The sequence below is a fragment of the Esox lucius genome, chromosome 18, assembly GCF_011004845.1.
Source record: "Esox lucius isolate fEsoLuc1 chromosome 18, fEsoLuc1.pri, whole genome shotgun sequence".
NCBI classification, from domain to species: Eukaryota; Metazoa; Chordata; class Actinopteri; order Esociformes; family Esocidae; genus Esox; species Esox lucius.
This window is the reverse complement of record NC_047586.1, coordinates 14,914,455-14,941,009: the sequence shown is the minus strand read 5'-3', so window position 1 is coordinate 14,941,009 and position 26,555 is coordinate 14,914,455. Positions and strand designations below refer to the sequence as shown.

General features: G+C 42.8%; 1 protein-coding gene across 4 annotated transcripts in view; it reads right to left on the bottom strand.

Moving 5' to 3' along the window:
- The window catches only part of jag2b (jagged canonical Notch ligand 2b), a 51,949-nt gene that overhangs the window by 12,631 nt on the left and 12,763 nt on the right, over window positions 1-26,555 (bottom strand). The window contains exons 1-10 of one of the 4 annotated variants that reach the window (XM_010882418.4): window positions 25,014-25,158; window positions 18,231-18,285; window positions 15,269-15,526; window positions 12,538-12,598; window positions 6,858-6,988; window positions 5,178-5,297; window positions 4,759-4,872; window positions 3,470-3,583; window positions 1,162-1,275; window positions 256-302 (exon numbers count right to left, since the gene is read on the bottom strand). In XM_010882418.4, the coding sequence (XP_010880720.2) occupies window positions 256-302; window positions 1,162-1,275; window positions 3,470-3,583; window positions 4,759-4,872; window positions 5,178-5,297; window positions 6,858-6,988; window positions 12,538-12,598; window positions 15,269-15,485 (918 nt within the window). In that variant the 5' untranslated portion in view covers window positions 15,486-15,526; window positions 18,231-18,285; window positions 25,014-25,158. Of the gene's footprint in view, window positions 1-255; window positions 303-1,161; window positions 1,276-3,469; window positions 3,584-4,758; window positions 4,873-5,177; window positions 5,298-6,857; window positions 6,989-12,537; window positions 12,599-15,268; window positions 15,527-18,230; window positions 18,286-25,013; window positions 25,159-26,555 lie in introns of those variants that run through there. The other 3 variants (XM_010882415.4, XM_010882416.4, XM_010882417.4) reach the window with 3 other exon arrangements.

Sequence of the window (26,555 nt, the reverse complement as noted above, 5' to 3'; positions counted from 1 at the left end):
TTGGTAGACGGTCATTTCATTTTTTCTCCCTGCATTAAATTATTCTACTAGAAAGTTACCTTTAAAGTACCATTCACCAGATGTAGACCCCTTTATTGGTATTCCACAGAGTGTGATTTCAACTTACTTAATTTTGCTTTTTGTGACTTATCTACACAAAACATTCTATAATGTAAAATATTAACAAATGAATAAATAAAAAGGTATTACTATTTTCTATTGGGAATCCGGTCATGTGACCACAGATGAACCTACCTCACATGTTGCCCCATTCTGACATTGACCATGGCACCCACGGACATCTAAGTTAGGAGAAAACCAATGTGGTTACACGCAGAAAGGTTTTACAGTATCAAAATAGATCCACCATTGGATCCAGGACAATCCAGCATGCAGGTATTAGTATTAATTAATCAAAGATTTAAAAATATTGGTTAATCTAATTATGAACAAAGCAAGCATACAATGCCTATTGACAGTATACACTCCCTTGAACTTTTATCACATTGCTATGTTTCTCAGGGTTTCATTAATTTATTTTGGCTCCCTCACCACTTACCTACACCCCATACTAAAGGGGATTTTTTTATTTACTGTGAAATAAAATGTGATATTACATTAAAAAAAAAACTGAAATGTTTCATAATTGGCAAAATCTCGACCATGAATACTTGGTGCAGTCTGTTGGAATAGGTCTTTACCAACTTCTTAGCATAAATATGGCTTGGATCACAAAAGCTTGTAGGGCTGTCAAAGTTGTCATTGGTCTTCCTGGTAGCCTGTCTGATCAGTCAATGCTTGTATATTTTTTATTTAAATGCATGAAACTCTGGGACCATGAACATTACAAAATTTGAAAAGGTTCAAGGAGGTGTAGACATTCTATAGGCACTATACCATAGACAAATACCCATCATGCAACAAAAAAAGCTGCAAAATGTGTGCTTTTCATAGTTGTAAATAGGGAGACGGTGGAGTTTAGAAAGTCACAAAGACTCAACCGAAGGTGAAAGTGTCAGTGCTAAAACGTGTATGTGACGTGGCCCAAAGCAGAGAGACCGAGGAGCAGTAGGGAAAAAAAGGCTCAGTTGTAGGATCAGCAGTAGGACAGACAATAACAGAAGAGATGTTGGCGACACCAAAAGGCAGAGCAATACTGACTGATGTCACAGTTTTGTCCAGACCATCCTTGAAAGCAGTCGCAGTGATATCCACCAATTAAGTTTTTGCATGAGTAAGCATTTACACACGGCTTCCCCACACATTCATTTGCATCTGTGGAGGCAGGAAACGGAGAGAGGGAGTCGTCAGAGTCAACAGGCCAGCAGAAAAGAGAAGGAGAGAGGGATCGAAGACTGAGGGATGAGGTACCTCCACCATCACACAAGCACAGAGGAATCTATGGATCAGTCTCTCCCAGTAATACCAACAGAGTCCGGTCAATCTCACCCAAATATATTAACAATGTTTTACTTGTCAGTGTCTTCCAGTTATAACAAACATACCTTCCTTGCCAGTCTCTCCCAGTTATAACAAACTCGTCTGTGTTGAAACTGGGAGAAACCGACAATCTATGGTAAAGCAAATACTCTGGTAAATACTCTTAGCTGTAACAGGTTTAATCTTTTCATACTCATGTCTGTAATATCTACCGTTTTTCTTGCTTTAATATCTCTCATGGCGGGAATTCAAATAAAATAATTCAGAACAACCCAGGCAGCCATTTAAGTCACAAAAGAAGAGGTTGCACTCCCTGAATCTTCTATCGACCCTATGCTCTCATGTAGACCTGAAAGGCAAATATGGTAGAAACTCAACCCAGCCTATTGGACAGCAAGTTTTTTTATTACCCAATTGCTGGAAGCAATCCAATTCTCTAGATCTACTGCAGGGTCTAGCTGAAGGGGTTTGACAGATCTGCAGACCACTCCCTCTTCCTCTAGCGGTCCTCAACTCCATCCATCTAATTTGGTTTGGCCTTTCTTATCAAAAACAGCAGGTGACACCCGAGACCCTGATCTTTTTGAACCCCCTGTCCAAAAAAATAAAATAAAGAGAAGCCCTGGCGGTCATTAAATATTCAGTAGGGGGCCGTCCCTGGGGGAATAAGACCAGTCCACTTGCACACCTGTCTCCTCTGAAACCTGACTTCCAATGGCCACATAGTAAGGGGAGACCAGGGCTTACAGCTACAGCCCTGTAAGGGGAGACCACAGGCAGGGTTTCAGGCGCCCACCCCTATCCAAACTTGTTTAGTGTTCATAATCTGCCTCATAGCATGGTACACTTGAGCAAATTAGGGTTTAAAAAACAAATACATGTAAATAAAAAAAATATATTTTTTAAAAGATGTAAAAAACGAAGCATGACTCTGGTAAATGACAACAGCGCTCATGACAGGCTTCACTGAGGTCAGAGACTAACGGTTTCCGGTGTATATTGCTGTACTCGGAAGGCAACCGGATTGTGTTTCAGGCAGTAGCCATCTGAGCGGCCCAGTGGAAGAATGACCACATGAGTCATGCAGAATCAATGGGCTGGAAGGAAGAGCATGTGCACAAACATGCAGGCTCAATGGGGAGGAAGGAAATGCATGCTCGCACGCACACACAATACCATTGATTATTTGTATTTGGTTGGAGGCACACATTTCATTCCTGCTATGTCGCTGGGAGCAATTTGATTGGGCATGACTGTATTTCCAGTAATATGGCAGATGTAAAAATTGCTAATTTTCACAGAAATGTACTATCCCACTGATCAACGAAAAGTTGTACTTAAGGGGATAGCTGGCCCAAATCACTTAATATTAGTGGTCGGTACAAGAAGTGAGTTTAAAGGCTGTCAAAAACCACAAAAACGCTTTAAACAGTAACTGATTAATGCTCCTTTATGTAAGAAAGATAATCATCATCTCTACACCTTCCGTACGCCTACAAAAGCCTGTGAAAAGGACATTACCTAATGTTAGAGGAGTGAGATCCTGTTGATTTTCACATCTAACTCTATGCTCACATATTATAGCAATACCTGGTAAGGAGAAGGAACTTCAGACATTAGACCCTGGCAACAGATAGAGGTTTCAAAGCGGAAACTCTTTTTATCATCTCATCTTCAAATGATTGGACATAACACACCCGCTCTCATTTTGAATTAATATAAAAAATTACAAAAGGGTCTCAAGTCTGCTGCAATGCAGATACTGCACAAGCAAGACAGTCCACACACGAGACTGGGCAACATTTAGCGTTTTGTGACACGTTATTCTGCCATACAGCCCGAGCTGCTGAAAAACACCTCTGTATCCAATGAGCCAATGTATTCTTCCCCCACGTAGTGCCGTCAAACGCCTATCTGTCGAGCACGCTTTTCAGCTGGGTATTGAATAGCTCGATCTTTGATCTTTGTTTTGCCCTTGAGAGTGTGTGAGAATGAAAGGGAGGGAGAGTGAGTGATCTGGTGGTCTTACCAATCTGACAGGTCTTCCCTCCCCACTCTGGCGAGCACAGACACTCAAACCCGTTGTCCAAATCAATGCATGTCCCACCATGGGCACAAGGGCTGGATGCACATTCGTCCATGTCTAAGTAAAACCAGAAAAACACGCCAAATTCACAAAACACCCCCCAGTCAAAGTACTCAGTCACAAATATTTTCTATGAACAGCGTGTGTCGTGTGGTTTGATTAGTGCTGTAAAAACAAGGTTATTGATTTAATTCCGGAAACGATCGTGTAAAAAAAAAAAAAAACATAGCAAAGCAACTTTGAGTGCCTAAGTGCGTGAGTGAGAAAGAGAGCGAGTGCGGGCACGCCAAGGCGCGTGTGTGAGAGAGATAAAGCGAGTGTATGCCTGCGCATGTCTGTGAGAGATAGAGCAAGCGTGTGCGTGCACGTGTTGTGAGAGACGCGTGCCAGAAAGAGCGTGGAAACGCGTGGGAGAGCTGAATGAGGTGGTTACGGGGAGTCACAGATGCAGGGGAAGAAAAGAGAAAGGGAGAGGAAGAAAGAGAAAGCAAGAGAGAGAAGACGACAGTCATGGCAGCATAACCCGATTAGTGGCTGGCGTAATCCAGGGCCCGGCAGATTAGCTGCTGTTGAAGCCCTATCCTTACACTTCGGGTTCAGGCATTATGAAAAATACACAAGCACACACAGCACTTTAAGAATATTACCGTCACACTATTTCTAGGTCAAACCCCAATAAGGAGTCACTGGTTACTAGAGTGACAACAAATGTGGCAGATGCTGGATTGTGTATGAAAGTCAAAGGGAATCATTGCTGGAGAGTGACAGAACAAGTGCATGTGTGTGTGTGTGTGTGTGTGTGTGTGTGTGTGTGTGAGTGTGTGTGTGTGTGTAAATGGCGTTGATTTCAACCTTTTCTGAGTGCCACACAAGGCGTGCATGTTGGAGTGTGTGTAAGACCAAGAACAACTTCCACAATTATGCAAATCCCCCCAACCCCTTGGGGCCTTCTGCCTGATGGTTATCAGTCATGTGTCTAATCCCATCCTCTATGATCCTGCGCCCCCAATAAGAACACAGACAGACAGACTATACAGCAGCAATGCCCTTCTACGAGGTGAGGAGGGGGTTAAAAGAAAGAAGTAGTAGGGGCAGAACGGGGCATGGGCCAGGTAGATGGGCAGGTACCCCGTTCCAAGGGTTTACAGGGAAATACAAGCACTACAATGGAAGGGAAAGTCTCAGGTGAGACGGATCCGATAAGAAATGAGACAAAACAAAAGGTTTCTCACCACTGGCACAGGTGGGCCCCTCCCATCCCGGCGGGCATTGGCACTCAAATCCGGACAGGATCTGGCGGCACGTGCCACCGTTGGCACAAGGGTCGGAAACACAAGCGTGCTCAGCTGGAGAACACATCAACACGCCATTTAACAAGTGTCAGGACGAACCAGTCCACGTCTGGGAAAAGTCCTCAAGGGGTTGAAACGGAAGACGGGCCGCATGGGGTATCTTTGAAAACAGATGGCAACTAGCAGCCAGGGAAAGGGGGCATGGAACAATGGAACTGGGCCTTTAAGCCCACCCAAAGTATCTGTGAGACACAAGGTGATACTGCTGCTAGCTTGGAGCTAGGAACTATGGGAAGGGGGTAGGAAGTAGCAACGGAGCTGGGACTTTAGTAGCATTCAGTATTTGGCATCTTTCTAACCTATCTCGCAGGTCTTGCCAGAGTAGCCATCTGGACAGGTGCAGTGGTACTCATCCGGCTCAGTGTTCATGCAGGTGCCTCCGTTCACGCACGGCTGGTGTCTCCCACAGTAGTTCAGATCTGGGCAGACGCAGACAAACAAACGCAGGTTAAGAATGCCAAGTCATACTACTCGGAATCCAGCACTACGGTCTCACTTTTAACTATGTCGAGACTTTAGATTTAGGATCAGTGACTCGGAATTGCCTCTTAATGTCTCAGACTTTTGTAATAAAAATGATATTATGAATAATATTGGTGGCACTGAATGATCAGAGCAGTTCTGTTCAGCAGTGGGAGGTTCACACTACACCCGCCACACTCCGCTTACAACAGCTGGTGAGCTGCGTAGGAGTCTGGGCAGGCAGGATCTGCTCTGGCTCTGTCTCCAGTCATACACATATCACAGACGATTCTCTTGCTTCCTCCCAGCTAACCAGTCACAAGCCTTCTATTCCTCTAGCCTTTGCTTGGTTATCTTAACCAACATAAGCTTCTTTATAGAATTTAAAAGAGTTTAATAGTATGATACAAGTCTGCCTACTGTATGTTTGCCTCTCGCTACAGGAATGCAGGCTGTCTTTGATTTTGAAAGTTAAATTACTTATAGCACAAGAACTCAGTATTGGTCAGTATTTGATACGCATAGCTTCTGTAGTGCCTTCTGCTTTCACATTTCTTCCCGTAAAGAAGGGAAATAAGATGCTCAGGCTTGAAGGCCTTGCACACTTCATGAGCCTTAGAGCTGGGCTGGAGATATTGCTTGAAGACAAATAAGATTGTGCTGATTATTTCTTGGCTTTCAAAAAAAATTTATTGGCATATTTCTACATTTTATTAGGTATTAATCTTACAGAAGGTCCTTCTCGTGTGTAATTCCGTGGATTTTACTGTCAAAATATATACTATATTACTACATTAAAGAAAACAGGGTGCCATTGTTCACTAAAACCTATTCACTTCTGTGGGACTACATACAGTATAGAACCATGAGGCTGTTCTGTTCCTAAATAAATAAACAGATAACAGGCCCCACTAGGGAATTCTGGGTCTCTTCTCATCCCAGAGAGCATTCAGTGACAGAGGGCCAAGGGAGATCAGGTGTTCCTGGGGCCACTCCAATAAGAACCAGACACCAAACTCCTATTGGCTGTGGGGCTGACAACATGCACTAATAACAGTCTTAAGTATGTTTAGTAGTCCTGAAAACAATTAAAATAATTGAATCAATATTAATTGCATAATCTTCTGTAGTCAGTTGCGATCTGAATAGTCTGCAGACAAAAATGGCTGAAATAAAAGACTACTAAAGTAATGTAAAAATGTTTATAAATGTTAAACTGCTTTAACTATTAATATAAAACATGAAATTACACTGTCTTTATTGGACAATTTTCATTCTCATTCACTCAAACTAGTCATGCTAGTTAAAATAATTTCATGCTAGTTTAAACACATTTCTGTTACTTTCATATCAGGACAATGTATATTGTCTTCACATTTCAACACCAAAATTCCTAACAGAAAAAGATGGTAAGCTATCTAGATTGGACAATTTTTTTTTGAAGGGATAGGATTTCACACACAAAATGACCATGTGATTACAAATGCGCACTGTATGCAAACATGTCTAGGCCTTACCTTTGTCACACAGCAGTCCTCCCCAGTTACGCTCACAGTTACACTGCCAGGGGACGACACAGGTCCCATGGACACAGCCAGGGTAGGGGACACATTCATCACAGAACTGGCCTTGCCAGCCATAGCTGCACCTGAGGATAGATTACACATGTCATGTTTTTTTCTAGGATATGACATTAAAAATGTATTCTGACCCCAAAGAAACGCATTTCACATGTGACAAGCCCAGTTAGTATATGAATATTTAAACCCATTTTCTTTTTCAGTGAGGTTCCGGTTTTTGACAATATTACCAATCACAACCTCCGACCCCTTTCGGCTGCCTTGGTTGGATGTGAGTGGATTGGCTAAGAGTCAGGCGGCATGATATAGACAAAAAAAACAAAAACAGTTTTGTTTCTTTTCATGTGGTTTAAAGCACATCTTTGGCGACAATGTGATTGGCTCTGTCATTTCTTTATGTCTCTGTGAGCTCTTCTAATAGGGAGTTACGCTTGTGTGACAGAACCCCTGCCTCAGCTCCCCCAGAATAAAAATATTGAAATAATGGCACCCTTCTAATAGGGCAGACGGAATTGCAAAAATATTGCCTTTTAAACAACATTTTACAGCCAGCAATGTAACCATGTTTTAAAAAAATCCTAAAATACAATTGAAACGGCTCTTCTATACCACCATTCATCCATCTCAAGGCCTTGCTCCAATCAATCTTAGCAGAAGCTGACATTCCAGGTCACTGGAGGTTAAGAATACTTCCAGGGGGGTTGTTGCGGCACTCTGGCGTGTGTGTGGCAATGCGTCAGAGTGCCCACGCCAATCATTATCGCACACAGTAGCACCCTGCTATTCCAAGGCCAGTGGTTTTTCGGATCCAGAGCCATCAGTCAGGCTAGCTGTCTTGTCAGTTTCCAAGCAGCTGGGGCTATTTAGAGCCTCAGTCCAATGTAACACCGCCATGTCCAACTGCTGATCCCCTCACAGCCCCTACCTCAATAACTCTACTAGACACATACCAAGCATGCTGCTTCTTCACTGTCTACGAGAGGCTTGAGAAGAATCCTGTTAACCAGCAATGCAAATACAAGAATTACTACCACTAGCCATACAAGGCAGTAGGAGTCACATGATTAGCGTGCTGCTCCTATAGGAGGGACATGATAAAAATCCCAGTAAGGTAGAACTGACGTCATGCTTACATAAGCGCAGCACTAGCAGCTGTTTCTGATCAATGTGCAATTGTGAAAACCTTTGGGTGAATGATGCCACAGCCACAGGATTTACAAAACCATGTTAATTTGCCTGGTGTTGGATCTATTGCAAGGTATTGAATAAGAACGATCTGCACAAAAACTTGAAATGAAATACTTGTGGACCAACCTAGAACTTGGGTCCGCTATTGACCAATATACATTCATGTGGGTGTGGTCTTGCAAATGGATATAAAATCAGTAAAGGATAGTGGTGTTCTGTTCAAGAGATGACAGCACATGCTCAGGGAGTACCATGCAACCTCAAGGCACTGGTACAATTTAGACTAAACTTGGCTGAATCAGGCATTTTATCAGAGATCCAGCATTTACAAAATACACCGATTGGCTGATGTCGGGGGTGCATCATTCATGGGGGACAACCATGTTTTGAATGAATTGATCTCCCCTGGTCTTAAGTGACAAGTGACTTGATAGAACTTTGTGAAATGACTACTACAAAAAACTACAAAAACTACAAAAAACATTTACAGAAGTAAATGCGGTAGGCTTGCGAGCTTGTTTACATTAAAAGTATACCCTTTACAGTTGTGATAGCCAAATCATGTAAAACAATGTTGGTTTAGTCCCTGCAGCTTTAACAGTTATTTTACAGTTAACGTTAACTATGCAAATTTGGCTAATTAATACAGGCATAAGCAATTACGGTCTATTAGTTTAAGTTGGAAAAGCATAGGACGCTCATTAAAATATTGGCAGAATTAAAGAACTATTATTTTAATGATATCAAAACCATCTTCTTAAGCAACCTGAGTTCCGGCATCTGGACACAGAGTTGGTTTCGTGTTGATAACGTTTATTGTTTCAAGAAATTGGAATAAGACAGAAATCTAGAGTCGTGTTTTCCTAATAAGCTGTTTTTTGTGATCCAATCTCGAGGAGGAACAGTTATATCTACATTGGCGAGTGGTGGTACCAACCAGCTGTTTAAATCCACAGTTTGTCAACATTTTGGAATTCCAGACTACAACAGTTATGGAGACAGGTGTTGATAAAACATCAACTTTGTCTCCACTGCTTGACGAAAGGAGCCCACGCAGCTGCTAACACCTCAAACATGTTGACAAATCTACACCCATGTCACCCCACCATCAATGTCCCTGGAGCAACACAAAAACACCCATATGTCTCCCATTTGAATTCAAGCAATTCTAGTCATCAGTCTAATAGTACAAATACACAAATGGCAAGCGCAATGGGTGTATAGCTGCATATATGCGGCCATAGCTGCTTTTGTTGAGAATAGTGGTTTTTAGCACATTTTAAGGTGCTTGAGCAATGTTACAAATCTGTCCTAACTCATGACATAGTACGGATTATCTGTCCTAACTCATGACATAGTACGGATTATCTGTCCTAACTCATGACAGTACATTTGTGCACGGTACCAAAACCATTCCGTGACTCTCAAAACCACACTAAGTGCCATACCTCGGGTTTGGCGTACCATTGCTGCACTAATATATTTTTGGTCTGAAATCGGTTCACAAGTGTGAGCAGTGCTTGGAGTACATGCCTGACATGCCTCATCCACAGCCTTTCTGGTCTGTAACCGGTCACATTTAAACCAGTTCTTACCTGAAGGTATTTTTGCCAAGTTGACTGTCCATACTGTTATCATTTGTGTAACAACTCACTCAAACAAATGTGCTTCTTTGTTGTTAGTGTTTGCCAGTGTATGACCCTTTCCTTACGTATATTACCCTCTTTTGCATTACATTATAATTTCTCAATTATGTAAATCTTTTATCCCAAAAAAAACCCAGCAAAATTATTTGATGGCCTTATTATTTATATAAGTGATTTACAGTTCTAGAAACCAAGGCGCAACACCAAAACAAACCATGCTGACCCACACTTTGGCTGAGAATGTCTCCAGCCTACAAAAATGGCTCTAGTCCAATCCCACCTCTAATGACTCCTTTGAGGTTTCCAAAATAGACTGTCCCGCCACCCCCCCCTTTCCCGCTGCCCTCATCAGATCTCTTCCCAAAACTCTTAAAGTGCCAACTAGGCTGCCCAAGAGAGATGTCATGTATATTTACACTCAGCCCCTGGGGTTGCCAGGATACATATTTACTAGTATTACAAAGATGCGTTGGCTCTGGGGGCATGTTGGGTTGAACCTGAGCCTCTGTTGCACTTTGATTTCAAGCGGGCCCGACAGAGGCAGCATAATACCACTAGTAGGCGAGAAGCACTGCAAGGTTAAAACCAACTGTGAACTTCAAAGAGTACTGTACAATATGTTGAGGCAAGTCTAACTGAGCAAATACATCGCTTCAATGCAAAACGAATGCATGTAAAGCATTCAGACTGTCATTACATTCTCCTGTCACTCTTAATTTGCATGCGCTCTCAGGACCCACTGGGAGGTGCCCTGACAAAAGCCAACTCAGACCGAGCTAGAATGAGGCCTTTCCTTTGGACTAGTTGTTACAGAGCAAGGACGTGAGGTCTCCGCTCACTCAACCCACAGATTTCGGGTGTGGGGTTAGGAACCCTCCCCAACCTCCTAAATCCTGCTCATACCAATGCACCTTGCCCAGTGACTGAAGGGAAGTGAGTCAGTCCATCCCGTACAACAGGGGGGATTGGTTCAGTGGATCGGGAAGGCAAGGGAAGTGGATTTTAGATGTGGTGTCACTTCCCCCATTGGGTCATATCCTTCCTTCACAGGGGACCAAGCAGCAGAAAAAGCCCCCGGCTTGTGGGGCCAGTGAGTTGAGCGGGGTGGAGGGTAGGAGCGGATGCACTGGAAAGGTCCAGGGACTGAATGCAGCCTTCCTTGGAACTTTATATACATCGAGGAGCTCAGCCCACGTTGACAGGATGTTCACTATTCTGAAGATGTGCTGCTAAAAATAAAACCAAGCGTGCTGTTGTTCTTTTTATTCTCCCTGAGCCAAAGACGAGGTCCAGGTGGAAAGGCTTAGAGGGTCCAATTTGACAGGCAATTTAGAACCCGGACAACAGAATTCCTCTATTACCATTTTACTCTCACTGCCTCTCTGGTCAATAGAGCAAAGCCAGGGATCTGCATTGTTCATTTCCAAATTTTATTCTACAGACCATAGGTCTTAAACCCTCTCCTGGGGACCCCCCAGCCATTCCATCTATTAGATGTATCCCAGAGCTAGCACACCTGAATCAACTTATTAACTAATTAACAAGCCCTTTCCTGTGGTGAGCTAGTTCAGGGCTAAAACTAAACAGTGAGATGGCCGAGGGGTCCCAAGAGAGGATTGAAGACCTATGCTATAGACCTTGAACAATTGCAGTGTGCGGACCGAACATCATTGGATTTTGGTTTCAGCAAAAGGGTAAATATTACACCTTGCTTTCTGAGTAGGAGGAAATCCATAGAATTACTAATACTTTTCCAACTCTTGCCAAGGGGGTAGTGTCTAGGTGTAGATTTGGAACTAAGCCATGATTGGCAAAGAAGTCCCTAACAACTTATAACCACCACTAGCCTTCATTTAACCGCTTGCGCCTTAAAGCTGAAATCTACAAATCAAACCATAACGATAGGGTAATAAAAAATAAATAACACACACACACACACACACGTGTATGTGTGTGTGTGTGTGTTAGCAGTGGGATCTTCTCATGTTTAAGAAGTGTTAAAAATAAGAATACACATTAGTTTGCATAAGGCATCATGTGTTCAGACCACACACATAACCAGTGGCAACAGCTAGAATCAGCAGTTGGTGGAGGGCTCCACTCAAATACTGGATATTTTCAGGGGCAAATGGCTATAAGAGACATGTTGGCAGTTCTCTCAACCAAAGTCCGTGCAACTAAGTAACAGCTCCCGGTGTCTATAGATTTGACCATGTATTGTCTTAATGTTTGTAATAATCAAAACTACAAAATTGTTTCTCCAATGTTAAAAATCTATAATTGGATATCCAAAAGTTGGAGACCACAACTTTGCTTAATTTTCAATAAAAAATGTTTTGGTGTTAGCCATTTGTTCTATTGGTATGTAAAACAACTTATATAGAATTTTTTTTTAGTAGAAACACGTTGTGTATTCTTGTCATATATTAGCATTAACAAATAAGGTTATAGCAAAAGAGTAAGGCCCAGTAAGGCTCTTTAGAACATCACATTCACAGAGACCATTGCACCTGGGTCGGTTTAATTAGGCATGCAATGGAAGAAAACAGACAAAAAAGTAGTAAGGGACATGTCCAATGCATGCCCTAATGAATGAATGATTGAACTAGTCCAATAGTTGAGCACAACTACAAAAGAGACGATCAAAAATATTCACATATTATTCACAAATTAGCCCACTCATCAACTTGTTCATACAGCAGTGAACCAATATGAATCTGTCCATATTGCTTAGCTAAGATTGAACGAGTTCAGACAAGGAGAGAGGTTAAAAAGGAACTTACTTGCATTCCCCTGGGACTGAGCAGTCTCCGTGTAAAAGGTTGCAGCCTTGCTTGCAAATTGCTGTGAGTGAGAAAGGATGGGAGAGGGCAATGGAGATGGTGAATAAGGAGGGGACTGAGACAGCAATAGTTGGATTTGACATTTTACAACACGTGAATAAAGCTGCACCTAGGAACAGACGGTGCCTACAGAGACAGGTTAGACTTGCTATGACAGTGGGGGGGAGACTTTCCAGTATTGTGTATTCTAACATTTAACTTGTCCTGAATCCAAGGCACTGATATGACAAAATGCAAAGTTCAAGGGGGACTTTGTATAGGTATGTACAGAACATATACCACAATCTGTTGGAGGATTACATACAATCAAGTTAAAAATTATTTGTCTACAGTTCCTTGTCGTGGAAATGACCAAAAATGAAAAGAAGTCAGAATACCCAAATTGAACCTTTATTAATACAGCATGTACGTTTCTGTTGTTTCTGGTCATTTCCACGACATACTCATCAACAGAAACCTCACCAACTTCAGAGGTCTTGGAGTTTTGTGTGTGTGTGTGTGTATGTATCCAATACACCATTCTTTCCTAAGCCACTCCTCAAGCCGCACCAAAAATGTGACCTCTATGTTTTAACCCAGACACACCTGATTCATCATAGCATTAAATGTTAGAGTAATTGAATCACATAGGGCTGTAAAGGTTAATTAACCCATTGTTCAGTACATCAACCGCCAGGACCGTCCACGGGTAGTGCTCAACCTGTTCAGAGCACATTCCCCTTTAAGCTATAGTGCCCTTTTCGAGTAGGTGTGCAACACTAACTCCTATGGGCACGCGTCTTTCTGTGTGAGCCAACAACGTTTGTTCTGGAAATAATCTTATTTTCAGCATATGCCCCTTGAAAGGTCTGTGCACTAAAGTGGTTAAGCTTCGGTTTTGATAAAGACAGAAAATTTAATTCAAACAATTACTGAGGATTATTTTGGGCTCATTTCGCTAAAGATACCAAACTAATCCAGGAAAGGTTAATACGCCATGTAATCAAAGAGATTTCAAACAGACTAATTAAAAGGCATGTCCCTCCCTGTTTCATTCAGTGAGATTCTGTAAAATAGAACAAACATTTTGCAACTAAAAATCTTGGTTTGGCAGTATGAACACACCCCATGTGGGTACTTCTGACTTTCATACGGAGGGCGGGCCTATGGGCTGGCACTGTTTGACTGTAATCCTAAAGTTCTGTCAATCTGTAGTAAGAGCAAAACAGGGAGAATAAGTTCATTCAATGACACATTTTGACTTGTGTTCACCTACATATATTGGGGACCACAGGTTTCCTGAAATGGGGAATTTCATAATGTGGCTTGAGCTTTTTCTTGAAATCTGCATGAACTTACAACTGCTCTTGTATTTTCTTTGGCCCAGTCAGGATGAGATGGGAAAAGTTGCTTAAATACAGGAGAGACAAAGTTGTTGTTTCTTTGTGTTTCGGTCTTACTACAGGGGTAGGAATTAGGTGTTGCCATACTGGAAATATGTCAACATATGTTGAGAAGTGGCGTTATAGGCTAAAACTTTTCCCTCAACACTGTCTATTGGCGACCTTGTAAGCTAAAATGTCACCAAAATGAAGATTTAAATGAGGGAGTTCATCCAATCCTATACAGACCTCAGCAATTGTATTCTCATATTAAGAACTTTGGAAATGGTTCACGCCAGCTGTGGCACAAAATTATAGTTTGAAATGCACAATTTAAATATTTTAACACGTGCACAGGATTGCGTTAACTGAAAACCCTCCATATGTTTTTCTCATGAAGCAAACAACACAGCTTAGAAATGACATTAAGGCCTAGTCCTATATTTTACATGCATATATGTTTATACACTCAGGTTCCCAGTACAAACCAGCTGAGGTCCCAGTAAACAGACACTCTGTGTACGGTTACACCTCTAGAATCAGCTGTGTCAGTTTAGGGTTAAAGCACAACATGGATCGGTCTGCAATATTACTATTATCAGCAGTGTCTGTGTCTACGTCTGCAGTAGTTTGGAAAACATTTAATTACTGACGCATTCTGTTCACGCCCAAGATCATGTCATTACTTCAGTTGTTGGGTCTTAAAACAAATCAGTTTTTAAAAGGTAGTTCCTTTTATTTTAGCACCGGTATTTAACCAGACCCAAATCTAATTGAGAACCTACTATCATTTACAATCACAACCAGGCCAAACGCATAACAACTGCAAGACAAAATGGTCACCTACACCTGAATACGATTTTTTTTTTTTCTCGAAGACAACATGTAATCTACTGAATTTGTCTAATAGTGATGAATCCAAATGACAAACCAAAATGCTAACAAACCTCTGCTTTTTTCCCCCCATTTCTAAGGCAGAAAGGTAATCTTATGGATAATATTGATTTTAGGGGGGAATGCACTGCTGCATTGTATGTATCAAACTACATTGTATGTATCAGTAGCAGAAGCACGCGATTCCTTCACAATGAAACAAAGCTGCTAGTCTGCACGTTAACCTCTTAGTCATTGTTTCATTTCAAATTCAATACGTGCACTACTCAAACTAAAGCGCACAGAGCCATTAGCACGCCCAGTACCCACATAACCTTGCCGAACTGAAATGAGGTATTAATGTGGCGTGACCTAGCCCCTCCCCCCCCCGGGCTGAACTGAGAACACACGCCGACGGGCAAAGATTGCCAACTCACCCTTCCGGCAGTCTTCACCCATCCAGCCTTCCAGGCACACGCGGTTGCCCGACTGCTCGCAGCTGTAGTGGCCGAAGTAGTCGTCGCGTGGCCGGCACTGCTTGTTGCACTTGCTGCCGTAGTAGTTCTCGTCGCACCGAACACGGATGCGGTACTCCAGGCGCGCCACAGGCCCGTAATGTTGGATGGCCTGCCATGGGTCGCCGGGGCTGATCATTCCGGTGTGGATGCTCCGCTCGATCAGCAGCTCGTTGTCATCTGGGAGGAAAATTAAAAACAAGGTTTCAGTTTATTGACAGAAGACGCTAGGGGTGGAGGATCGGGGCGAAGCGGTGGTCAGTTTTCAGTCTGATTGATTAGAATGACTTATCCTGGCTCTAAATTAATAATAACCAACATTAGAAGTAATGGCACTCCGAAACCACTGCCAGGGCTCCAGACGCAACCACTCTGAAACAACTGTACATCAAAGACTTAAGACGAAACGTAACATACAAATTCAAGGTTGAAAAATATTAAGCAGGTCAGAGGTCTAATCATATCTAGTAACTGGCCAGCCTATAGCAGGTGGCGGGAAAAAGACAGTCCATGGGTTGAGCCCTGTTCAAAAAACATACTTTCAGGATACCTTAAACGTCTGATACTAGATACTGAGAAAGTATGTCAAAGTGTATATAAATCGCCCTCACACACTTCAAAAACTATTTTCCTACCTCCTTCACACAATTTGGAGCAGTCATCTACCTTATTCTTACCTGATACAAAGAAAGCATTCTGTATCACAGGAGAAACAGAGATGAGAAACAAACGCAGGGGAAATAGGCAGCTTGCAATTTCCTCTGCCCCAAATGCTCCAGCGCCCCCCCTCCCCTTCCTTAAGGGTCTTTGCAACACACACACACACACAGACACACAGACACACAGACACACAGACACACAGACACACAGACACACAGACACACAGAACAATGTCAGACAAATTAAGCACCAGTAACAGAAATAACCTGAATGCTTCCAGATAGAGAACAATGGCAATCCCAGCCCTTGCTGTTCAGTGTCTAAACACAGGGACGGCCACAACACATCCTGCTTGATAAACAACAGCGCAAACAGCCATTTGAGCCCACTAAAAGACACAATGCTGGAGACACATACACAGATGGAAAACATTACTGGGCCTCTGGTCGTCACATAGTCTATCGCGGGACGACGACGACAATGGCCCGGGGTCAGATCTGGCCCATGAGCCGATATAATAGGCGGTAAGAATACCTTTTTCAAAACAAGCAGGAACTGAAAATGGCAGTAGTAGAGGCTTTACTACTTTACTGTAAATAACTTTACTCCAAATACTTTTAGTACTGTATAATAGGGTGACTACAGACTACACTGGAAATTATTCAGACCCCTTCACTTTGTCCAAGTTCTTTGTGCTGCATGACACTTTGCCACAAACTCCTCCCCGGTTTTGTGATTGAGGCCCAGCCTCATTGCTCAAATTCCAGGAGATGCGTGTTCTTCCACCTTGATTGACCTTACAGGTGCCCAAGCCACAAAAAGGAGTTGCGAAAGCGTGACAAGGCAAGTCAACCATATTCTGTTACGTAACCCCCAAACCCAGATGGTGTAGGCCAATTGCGCCACCCAACATGGTTCCCGTGGGCTAATTTGAGAGCAGGATTCAAACCCAATGACAGTTAACAGCAAAGCAGTGACTTTACTGCGGAGCTATTCAGGAGCCCGCAGTAATTATATTCATGATTCCAACAGTTCACCAGAAAATGGCCATTACAATTGTTGCAGATATCAATCAACCCTATTAGTGAGCTTGCGTCTCAGTGACATTTAAAAATAGCATGCCCTGTGTTTAAAGCCAGTTTCACAGAATATCTTTGGATGTACCAAGTCAGTACTAAAAGGTACTGCGGGTTCTGCCGAAGGCGATAGACAGGCAGACACAAACCCCACACACACACAGCTGAGCTGCTGCAGAGTTAATGAGGACGCCACAGTACTTTACAGTTTGGCAACCATTCTAGCATGGCGATATCAGCACGGGGCTAAAGGGCTAGCACAGCAGCTGCCAAGCTGATTAGCCAGCAGCTAGCCACCCAGAAAGCCAAAATCTGCAATAATGACACACCGTCTGAACTTCAAGTAAATTACAACCCATTTTGTGGACTGACAGACTAAGAGAAATGGATGAAATAGGAAATTCTTATAATTATTCATCAGCATGAGCCATTGAAGAAAAACACTCCCATTAAGCATGCACACCTCTCACGTCAAATTCCTCCATCCTCTCGTTACCAGTTTCTCTTCCTCTGTTACTAGTGGCAAAAGGCAAATGGGAGCTTTACTTCCATAATTAAACTCAAAATTGTGGATTTCCCTAAGATTTCTACAGTTAATACAACCCTTATAAAAAATAAGGAGACCATGTCTACTCAAAACAAACAAATAATATTCAGTTACTATAATAACTAATTTGAACAAAATCACTGCAACTTGTTGCCAACATAATTTGGAGTGTAGTGGCAAAGATGCACTGAAAAAACACTAAGAATGAAAATACATAATTTAGTTGTATTTGGACAAATATAATGTTTCGCAAATAGCAAATTGACAGTTTACATTCATACACAGTGTATCATTATTCAAGTGTGCTAAATTCCGTGGAGTATATATAGGCAGGTAGCAAAACAATTGTCTGAGGAGCTGCTTTCTAGCAACAATGAGCAAATTGCACAGCCCCAACTGACCTGAGCCCAGTAGTTTGACATAAAAAAACATAGAAGATGGTCATTTGTTAGAGCAAATTTTAAAATAGGGTATAAATTCCAGGACACCCGGCGCATTCTTGTGGCTCATGTTAGGGGTATAGACATTCAGATAACATGCATTTCTATTTTATTTGTTCAGATTTTAATGCTGGAATCCCCCTATGCAATCTTGTACTTACTGTTGCGGGTTGAGTTGTCCCAGTCCCAGGCCTCCACAATCAGGGTATATGCCCGCTAGACAGAGAAAGGGAGAGAGTCAGTCAATATGGTCTGGAAACCAATAATGAACAATTTACAGTGGAATATTCAGGTCCAATCCGGTCTATTACTCCTCAGGGTATCAAGATTTCCAGAGATAAATAGTGTCTGATACATATGGTAAACTATAGCACTGTATACATTCTCTTCTCAATGCCTGAAATTCTTAGCAAAACAAACATTACTTTGGAGAATACCTCATTAAAAACTTAACCCACAGAAGCGATACCTAATGATGATTAAAAGGCGTCTGTTATTAGCAAAAGTTATATTACCAGTTACTCCATTTCTCATGCAAATGATGGTGAACAAATGGTTGTGCAGTCAAAGTGATTGGTGTGAGAGTCCACTCATCAGGGGTGTATCATTTCACAATAACACGAAAACGTTATTCAACAGAAGCAAAAAGAATGCAAGAGAAAATGACCATTTTGTGAAACAGAAATTGAACAAACGCAGGCGAATCCCACATGCCTGATCCGGGTTGACGGAACCGATACGGTTGTGAATCTCTCTTGGGTACAACCACAGTCAAGTCCTGCACAGGCATGACATTCAAGCCCAGGGCCTAAGAACGCCAGCGATGTTCAGGCCCTGCCCAACACCGGCCAGAATGTTTCTGCCAAACTTCTGCCCGAAACTAAAATATCTGTTAGCTGCTCCTCTTTTTCTGTTCCCTTTCCATCTCTTCACTACACTGCGTCTGCTCCATGTGCTCTCTGCATGGGAGTATCCATAGCAACGGTTCCTCTCTGCAGCCCGCCAGACGAGTGAGACACCAACAGAGCTGTTAAGTAGCTACTTTGATGGCCCTAAACTCAGACAAAACTCAGATTATCATTTTCGGTCTAATCTCTCCTGTCAACAGAGGCCATTTTTGATATTGTGCTAACGAGAACCCAGTCCATAGGGGCAGTAAATTGAAAATTCTATGTAATAAAGTGTTCCCCCTTCTGTTGTTACGGTTTCATGCTATATCCTAAACCAGTGACAGGCATTCGTTTTGGGTAGAACACTTGAGTTTCTGCAAAATTGAGCTTAGACAAAAACTGCAAATGCAGTTGTGGCAAATCCCTGAGAATAGGGAAACCTACAATTTATATTCTATGTGGAGTGTCCATCTAGGCAACTCAGGGTTGCACAAAGAGAAACCGGGAAAGACAAACACTCATGCAGAAAGTGTCAGAATCAGACAGCATCCTCTCAAAAACAGCTGAATTTGAACTCATTTAGATTAATATAAAACTGTCTTTTACGAATCCCCAGTAGCCGGTCATGTTGTCCAATTTTAGGTTATAGCGTGTAAGCAAACATTTTAAGGTATTTCTTGTAGAAAGAACTTGCAAGAGGCGAGCTTTATCTGTGTGTAGCATCCTGTAAAGCTCAGCAATGCAAGGGTAGAGGGTTTGTATACCAGAGGACACCTACTACTGCAATTCACTTAGGATAAGAGTGTCTGCTACATGACTTCACTAAGAACAAGATTCAGGCCTCTCTAATGCACTCATCAACAGAGAAATCCTAACTACCTTGGATACCACACACTGCTGGTTGAAAGTTTTAGTTTTACTGTTGGGATGCACAGTTGCTTTGGTACTTCCTTTTGTCAAAGACAGATACAATAGAATGACAGACATTGCTAAATGAATACTTCACCAGTCATTTCCTACCTATCCAACCCTACTGCAAAAATCATAGATTTCTTTGTTTAAAAATGTGTATTTTAGTTGCTGTAGGCAGACTTTACCATCACTACACTCCCAGGGGTTGAGATATACAGGATGTACCGCATTTCAAGCCCAGCCTACTACAACGGGAGATAATTTACTATCGGTCAGGTGATGGCGAGGAAATGGGGTGATAATGCTACAGGATCGATTGCAGTCCCTTCAGCACGCAGACCATCAGAGCCCGGCGGCTTGGGTTACAGAATGAATGATGCCCCAACGCGCTGCGGTGGATGGAGTAGAAACAGAGAACAGAAATGGAGAGGGTGAAAGGAGGACAGAAAGGCACTGAAAAGCTGACAGCAGACAACTCAGATTTTAACAACATGCATCTGGGTTTAAGCCCAATCGAAACCACTACCTGTGCCCAGGGCCAGAGCGACATGGTTTCAAAGCTGGCATCAAAGCTTCTAATATAGCATTGATGCCCTCAGAGATTGGATAAGACGACAGCTTTGATATTCTGGTGAGCAAAATGTGTACCTGTAAGAGCCAGGTCTCTCAGGACATTGCCAATAACGCTAACAGAACTGTGTCCGTTGTTAGCCATAGTACACCCCATCGTTGCCATTTAACAACATCACAAGCCAACTAAACAGCTGATGTAGCAGATTACAACTAACACACACACACACACACACACGGGGTAGTCTATAATCTAGCTGGCCGACGGGGCACACTGCTAGGCAACCAGTTGACCTAAATAGCCGCTTTGCCGTTTGTCACACCACCCGTGTCGTTTAGGTGGTCATGGGAAGGCATCAGCTACTTGTAACCACCTTTGTGTCACTGACAATTGTCTCGCGAGGCAGAGCGTATAATGGTGGCGAGGCACACCGGAGGAGGAGAGATGAGGGGGACACCGAGGCGGGGGCGCTTGTTCGACCGGATCAGAGGGGGGTTCCCCCAAGCTGACTGAGCACTGTCGGTCAGTGGGATTAAACAGGGTTGTCGGGGTGGATCTGTGTACAAAATAGGTCTGCCTGTCTGTCTCACAACAGATGCGCTTCGCCGAAGACAGATTATTTGACATGAACGTGGATCATCCCACGACACGCAGGGAGGCTTCTGACCTTTCGCCGCGCCGCCCCCCCCCCCCCCCCCCCCCCCCCCCCCCCCCCAACGGGTGGGCTGTCCGGCCCGGTCCGTGTGTGTGTGTGTGTATCCAGGCGTGAGATGGGCCGGGTACGAATGCGGCATCAAGTGACGTTCCTGAATGCTGAATTACGGGATGACGACGTGTGTGCGTGCGTGCGTGCGTGTTTCGAAGGAGCCAGAATCTGAATTGCTCTCTGTGTTGTGGGGGAAGGGGGCCTGCCCTGCAAGTGACCAACACATTTCACGTCTGTTCACATGGCATGTGATTGGAGGGAGCGAGGGCCCGCGAGAGCATCAGTGGCGAGCGAGAGAGAAGGCTAGGCAGTCATTTCCCACACGCCCTCTTAGTGATTAGGTGGATTAAGTGACAGCTGCCCAAATGGCTGGAGAGATGGCTGGATGAGGGGGATGAAGGGGAGTGTGGGGGTGGGGGGAGGTATTGGGGGGGACAGAACAAAGACTCCCCTGCAACACCCCGTTATTGGGCACACATGCATCCACGTTCCACACGACATAAGCCGGATTAAACCAATGTCCTCCCCACGTTATCGGCCACAGGCAATACTGCTTTACTGCTGATCATAGGACACCCACAAAATGTATAGCGAAAACAAGGCGGCTGTGTTAACAAGCGTTGTCTCGTACATGGACCACGCGGTGTTCGGAGTCTGTCCGCATGCTTCTCCAGAGACGCAACCTAGGTCTCGATTCACCTCAGACAATCTCAACTGCATCAACACTACAGAGTAGGGTTAAGATGCCCTTAAAACCTGATCTTGGGTCCGTAGGGCATTACATTTTCAAATGGTGACTGTTTTGATCAGATGATTAGCGCTGATAAGCAATCTATAGCTAGAGAAAATGTAACGCTCAAGCTACCCAATAGAATCCCTCCCACTGTACGGCGAGTGCACCCCTAACCAATAAGGCAGTAGAAATATCTTAACACGGAAGCACACTACGCAGACAGAGGCTAATTTGGGTGATCTAATTAGTTTGGACCCTTGTCAATCGGGGGTCTGGTGGGGGTAGGCTACAGGCAGAAGGAGACAGACTAAACAGCATGGGGCAAGAGTGAGGGGCGGGATTTGATGCGGGTTGAGACTGCCACAGGTGCAGGTTACCATACAAGGGGTGGAGGGGAGGAGTTGTCTTGTTGGCTGGTGGATGAATTGGAGGGTAGTGACCTCAAATTAAAGGGCTGGAGTTGGGGTGGCGGCCTAGGCCAAATGTTGTTGACATTTGCTGTAAGACAAAAGACAAACGCAACAAAAATATGAAACACCCTGCCAGTGCCCTATGAAATGCCGTTTGAGTGTTTGTGTTTCAAAACTAACACATCAAATAACATCAAAATACACATTAAAGTAATACACATCAAATACGTTTGAAGGAGTACCACTTGAATATTGTTGTTTAACGTGTACATCCCTTTTTTTACATAGTGGTTATACTATCACTTGTAATGCATACAGTTAGGTCTGGAAATATTTGGACACTGACACAATTTTCATACGTTTGTCTCTGTACACCACCACAATGGATTTGAAATTAAACAACCGAGATGCAATTGAAGTGCAGACTTTCAGTTTTTTTTTTGGGTGGGGGTTGAACAAAAATATTCTATCAAACAATTGTAACCAGTTTCATACACAGTCCACTCATTTCAAGGGTTCAAATGTAATTTGGACAACATATTCATTAACAAAATGTAAATATTTAACACTTTATTGAGAATCCTTTGCAGGCAATGACTGCCTGAAGTCTGGAACGCATGGACATCACCAAACGCGGGGTATCCTCCTTTGTGATGCTTTGCCAGGCCTTCACTGTAGCAGTCTTCGGTTGCTGTTTTTTCATGGATCTTTCTGCCTTACGTTTTGTCTTCAGCAAGTGAAATGCATGCTTGATCGGGTTGAGATCAGGTGATTGACTCAGCCATTGCTGAATATTCCACTTCTTTGCCTGAAACTCCTGGGTTGTTTTCGCAGTATGTTTGGATCATTGTCCATCTATAAAGTGAAGCGCCGTCCAATCAACGTCGCTGAATTTGGCTGAATCTGAGCAGACAATATAATCCCTATATACTTCAGAATTCATCCAGCTGCTTCTTTCTTCTGTCACATCATCAATAAACACTAGTGACCCAGTGCCATTGGAAGCCATGCATGCCCATGCCATCACACTGCCTCCACCGAGTTTTATAGACGATATTGTACGCTTCGTATCATGAGCTGGTCCAATCCTTCTACATATGTTTTTCTTCGCATCATTCCGGTACAGGTTGCTCCTAGTTTTATCTGTCTAAAGAATGCAATTCCAGATCTGGGCTGGCTTTAGATGTTTTTTGGCAAAGTCTAATCAGGCACCTTTTGGTGAACCCTCTTTATTTGCTCTCGTGAAGTCTTCTCTTCATGGTGGACTTGGATAATATGCTTACCTGCTGAAGAGTGTTCTTCACTTGGCTGGATGTTGTGAAAGAGTTTTTCCTTTACCATGGAAAGGATCCTGCGATCATCCACCCCTGCGGTCTTCGGTGGACGTCCAGGCCTTTTTGTGTTGCAGAGCTCACCAGTGTGTTATTTTCTTCTCAGAATGTCCCAAACTATTTATTTGGTCACTCCTAATGTTCCTGCTATCTCTCTGATTGATTGATTTTCTTGCAGCCTAAAGATGGCCTTTTTTTTTACTTGCACTGAGAGCCCCTTTGACCACATGTTGTGGGTTCACAGCAACAGCTTCCAAATGTGAATACCACACCTTGAATCAACTCCACACCTTTTACCTGCTAAATTAATGAAGAAAGGACAAAGGAATAGCCCACACCTGTCCATGAAACAGCTTTGGGGGGGGGGGGGGGGGGGGGGGGCAATATATAGAAGTCCCGGCCATCATCAGTTTAACTGAGACAGATGACCAAAAAAATAATTTTTACCCACCCGACCCACAAAAATAAATTGCCATATTGCTTACAACTATCCAATAAGGGGAGGGGATACGTTTAAAACACCTCCTGGCCTCTCTAGACACAACAGGGACATCTATAGGTGAGAGGATTAACTAGGCAGCATTATGAGAAATGTCACTAAGACAATCCCCTAAAACAATGTTTCGGCTATAGCTTTGGTGCCAACTGCATGCTTCCTCAACACAAGACATCTAGGCCCGTGTGTTGGGTGACAAAACCGCCCATGTTATAGTGGCCTTTTATTTCCCCCAACACAAGGTGCACCTGTGTAACAACCATGCAGTTTAAAACAGTTTGCCATTCCACCTCAGTCAGGTGGATGGATTATTTTGGCAAAGGAGGAATGCTCACAAACAGGGAAGAACATGTTTGCATAGATAAAATAGGGTTTTGTGCATATGGAACATTTCTGGTAGGGATGCACCTATACCACTTTTTTCAGGTCGAGTACAAGTACTTATTTTTGGGTACTTGCCGATACAGAGTACCGATACCAAATACTTTCAGTAAAAAGTTCTCCCTATAAACGTTGTGGACCGGGTTCTGGTGTTTCCACGATTGTCACTTGACGAAAAAGTTAGTTATTTTCACCTATATAGATTGATACAATAACTAAGTCATTCACGAATGAAAGAAAAACAAACTTTGTTGTGCCATGAAATGAAATAGCTTTATCAATGTAAAGTTCGTCTTCAGTCTCGCTAGCAATTGCTCAATACCTATGACTTTTCCAATTAGTAAGATACTAGTAGGCCTATTTCAGTCTAATAAGGTATTAAAACGGCCAGAGGCAACAGGCAAAATACGAAAATCTTAAGTCTTATTTTGCCAAGGAATGTATATAACGTTTTACCGCAGACATTTATTTTGAAGGCAAAATACGAAAACCGGAGATCTAGTTCGCTTCTTACCTTGAGTTGTGACGATGGCTACTTTTATATGAATGTGAGACACTTACTGACATTTCAACACAAACGTGCGCATACAAAGACACAGCCAGTTACTATTCCCTGATCTCTCTAGCTAGTTTGATAGTCTGAACGCCCAGGACGTTGCTTCTCTGCTCTGAGGCTCGTGCGATAGTAAACTGTGCGCGATTCAATTAATCTTTTCATACTCGGGTCTCTCTTTTTTTCTGACCGCAGGAAGTCTCTGGACATTTTATTTCGCTTCTCAAGTGGAGTCAGCTGTTGTGGTGGTTCTGCGCTGCTAGCATTAGCATACGAATCGAAATGTCGAGTCTAACGATGTTTGATCAAATTGCTTGTGTTAAATTATTGTTTTTCCTTTCCCCCTCTTGACAATATAGCAGAGCAGAGCTTGCGCTCTACTTTTGTCATTGCTGACATCTCCGTCTTCCCGCTCCACCAATCTATATTCTATACTTACGCCTCCAGAAGCCACACAACCATCGATTTACACCTAATGTTTCCATGAAGTGGTATCGGCGCATGGTATCGGCATAATTCTATGAATAAGAGTACAAGTACATGAGCCCAATATCGTTACTGGTATCGGTGCATCCCTAATGTCTGGGATATTTTATTTATATTGATACATTTCACATCCACATGAAGGGAAATTATGGAAAATGTATAGCAAGGCCGGGGCAATGGTAATTAAACCAAACTGGACTAATGAGGGACACTGGATTTTATTTGGTAGAAAGATTAAAAAAAACACCACCTAGAGTTATAGCCACTTCACTTAAGAAATATGAAGTTTGTCTTTATAGCTTTTCCAGTACTGTAAATCCCAAGCATAATTCAACAAAATATAAAAGTTCACTTTTTACATTTTTGTTAATTCAAATGGCCTCCCCCAGGACAGCTTTTGTGACTTCACAAATGTTTTCTATAAACTCTTCATAAAATATGAAGAGCATAAAAAAAAATAATCCTCACCGAATAGACAGTGTATGAACTCTTCCTCTACTTCTCAGCTATTCAAAACTAAGATATGAACAATTGAGTTGAGCATAACAGACTGAACTCCAATAGTCTATACAACAGCCACTAACACAGAGCAACCTAATACAGATGACACTAAACTGGTTTAGAGGACTATTCTATATTACCCTTAAAAACACCTCAGCATCCACCCTACTGTCCATTCCATCCCACGGTCAGTCTCCTGTCTCTGGTTCAGACCCACTCTGCCGAAACAGTCAAATAGGACAGATAAGCACTAATGACATTCCCTCAGCAGTTCAGATCAATATCTACTGATGATCCCATAATACAGAACATGTACTGAAATTATTCCTTTTTGTAAAGAAATAATGAATATCTGCTGCTGCCTTCCTCTTACTCCTGATTGGTAACATTATAGCTACCAATCATGCAACGGCTGCAAAACACACATTGCAAATGAAGACATGTTTGGTAAAAATAAACGGTAGCACTACCCACAATACCTTCCTAGGTGGCTGGTATTTGGATCTAATTCAAAGT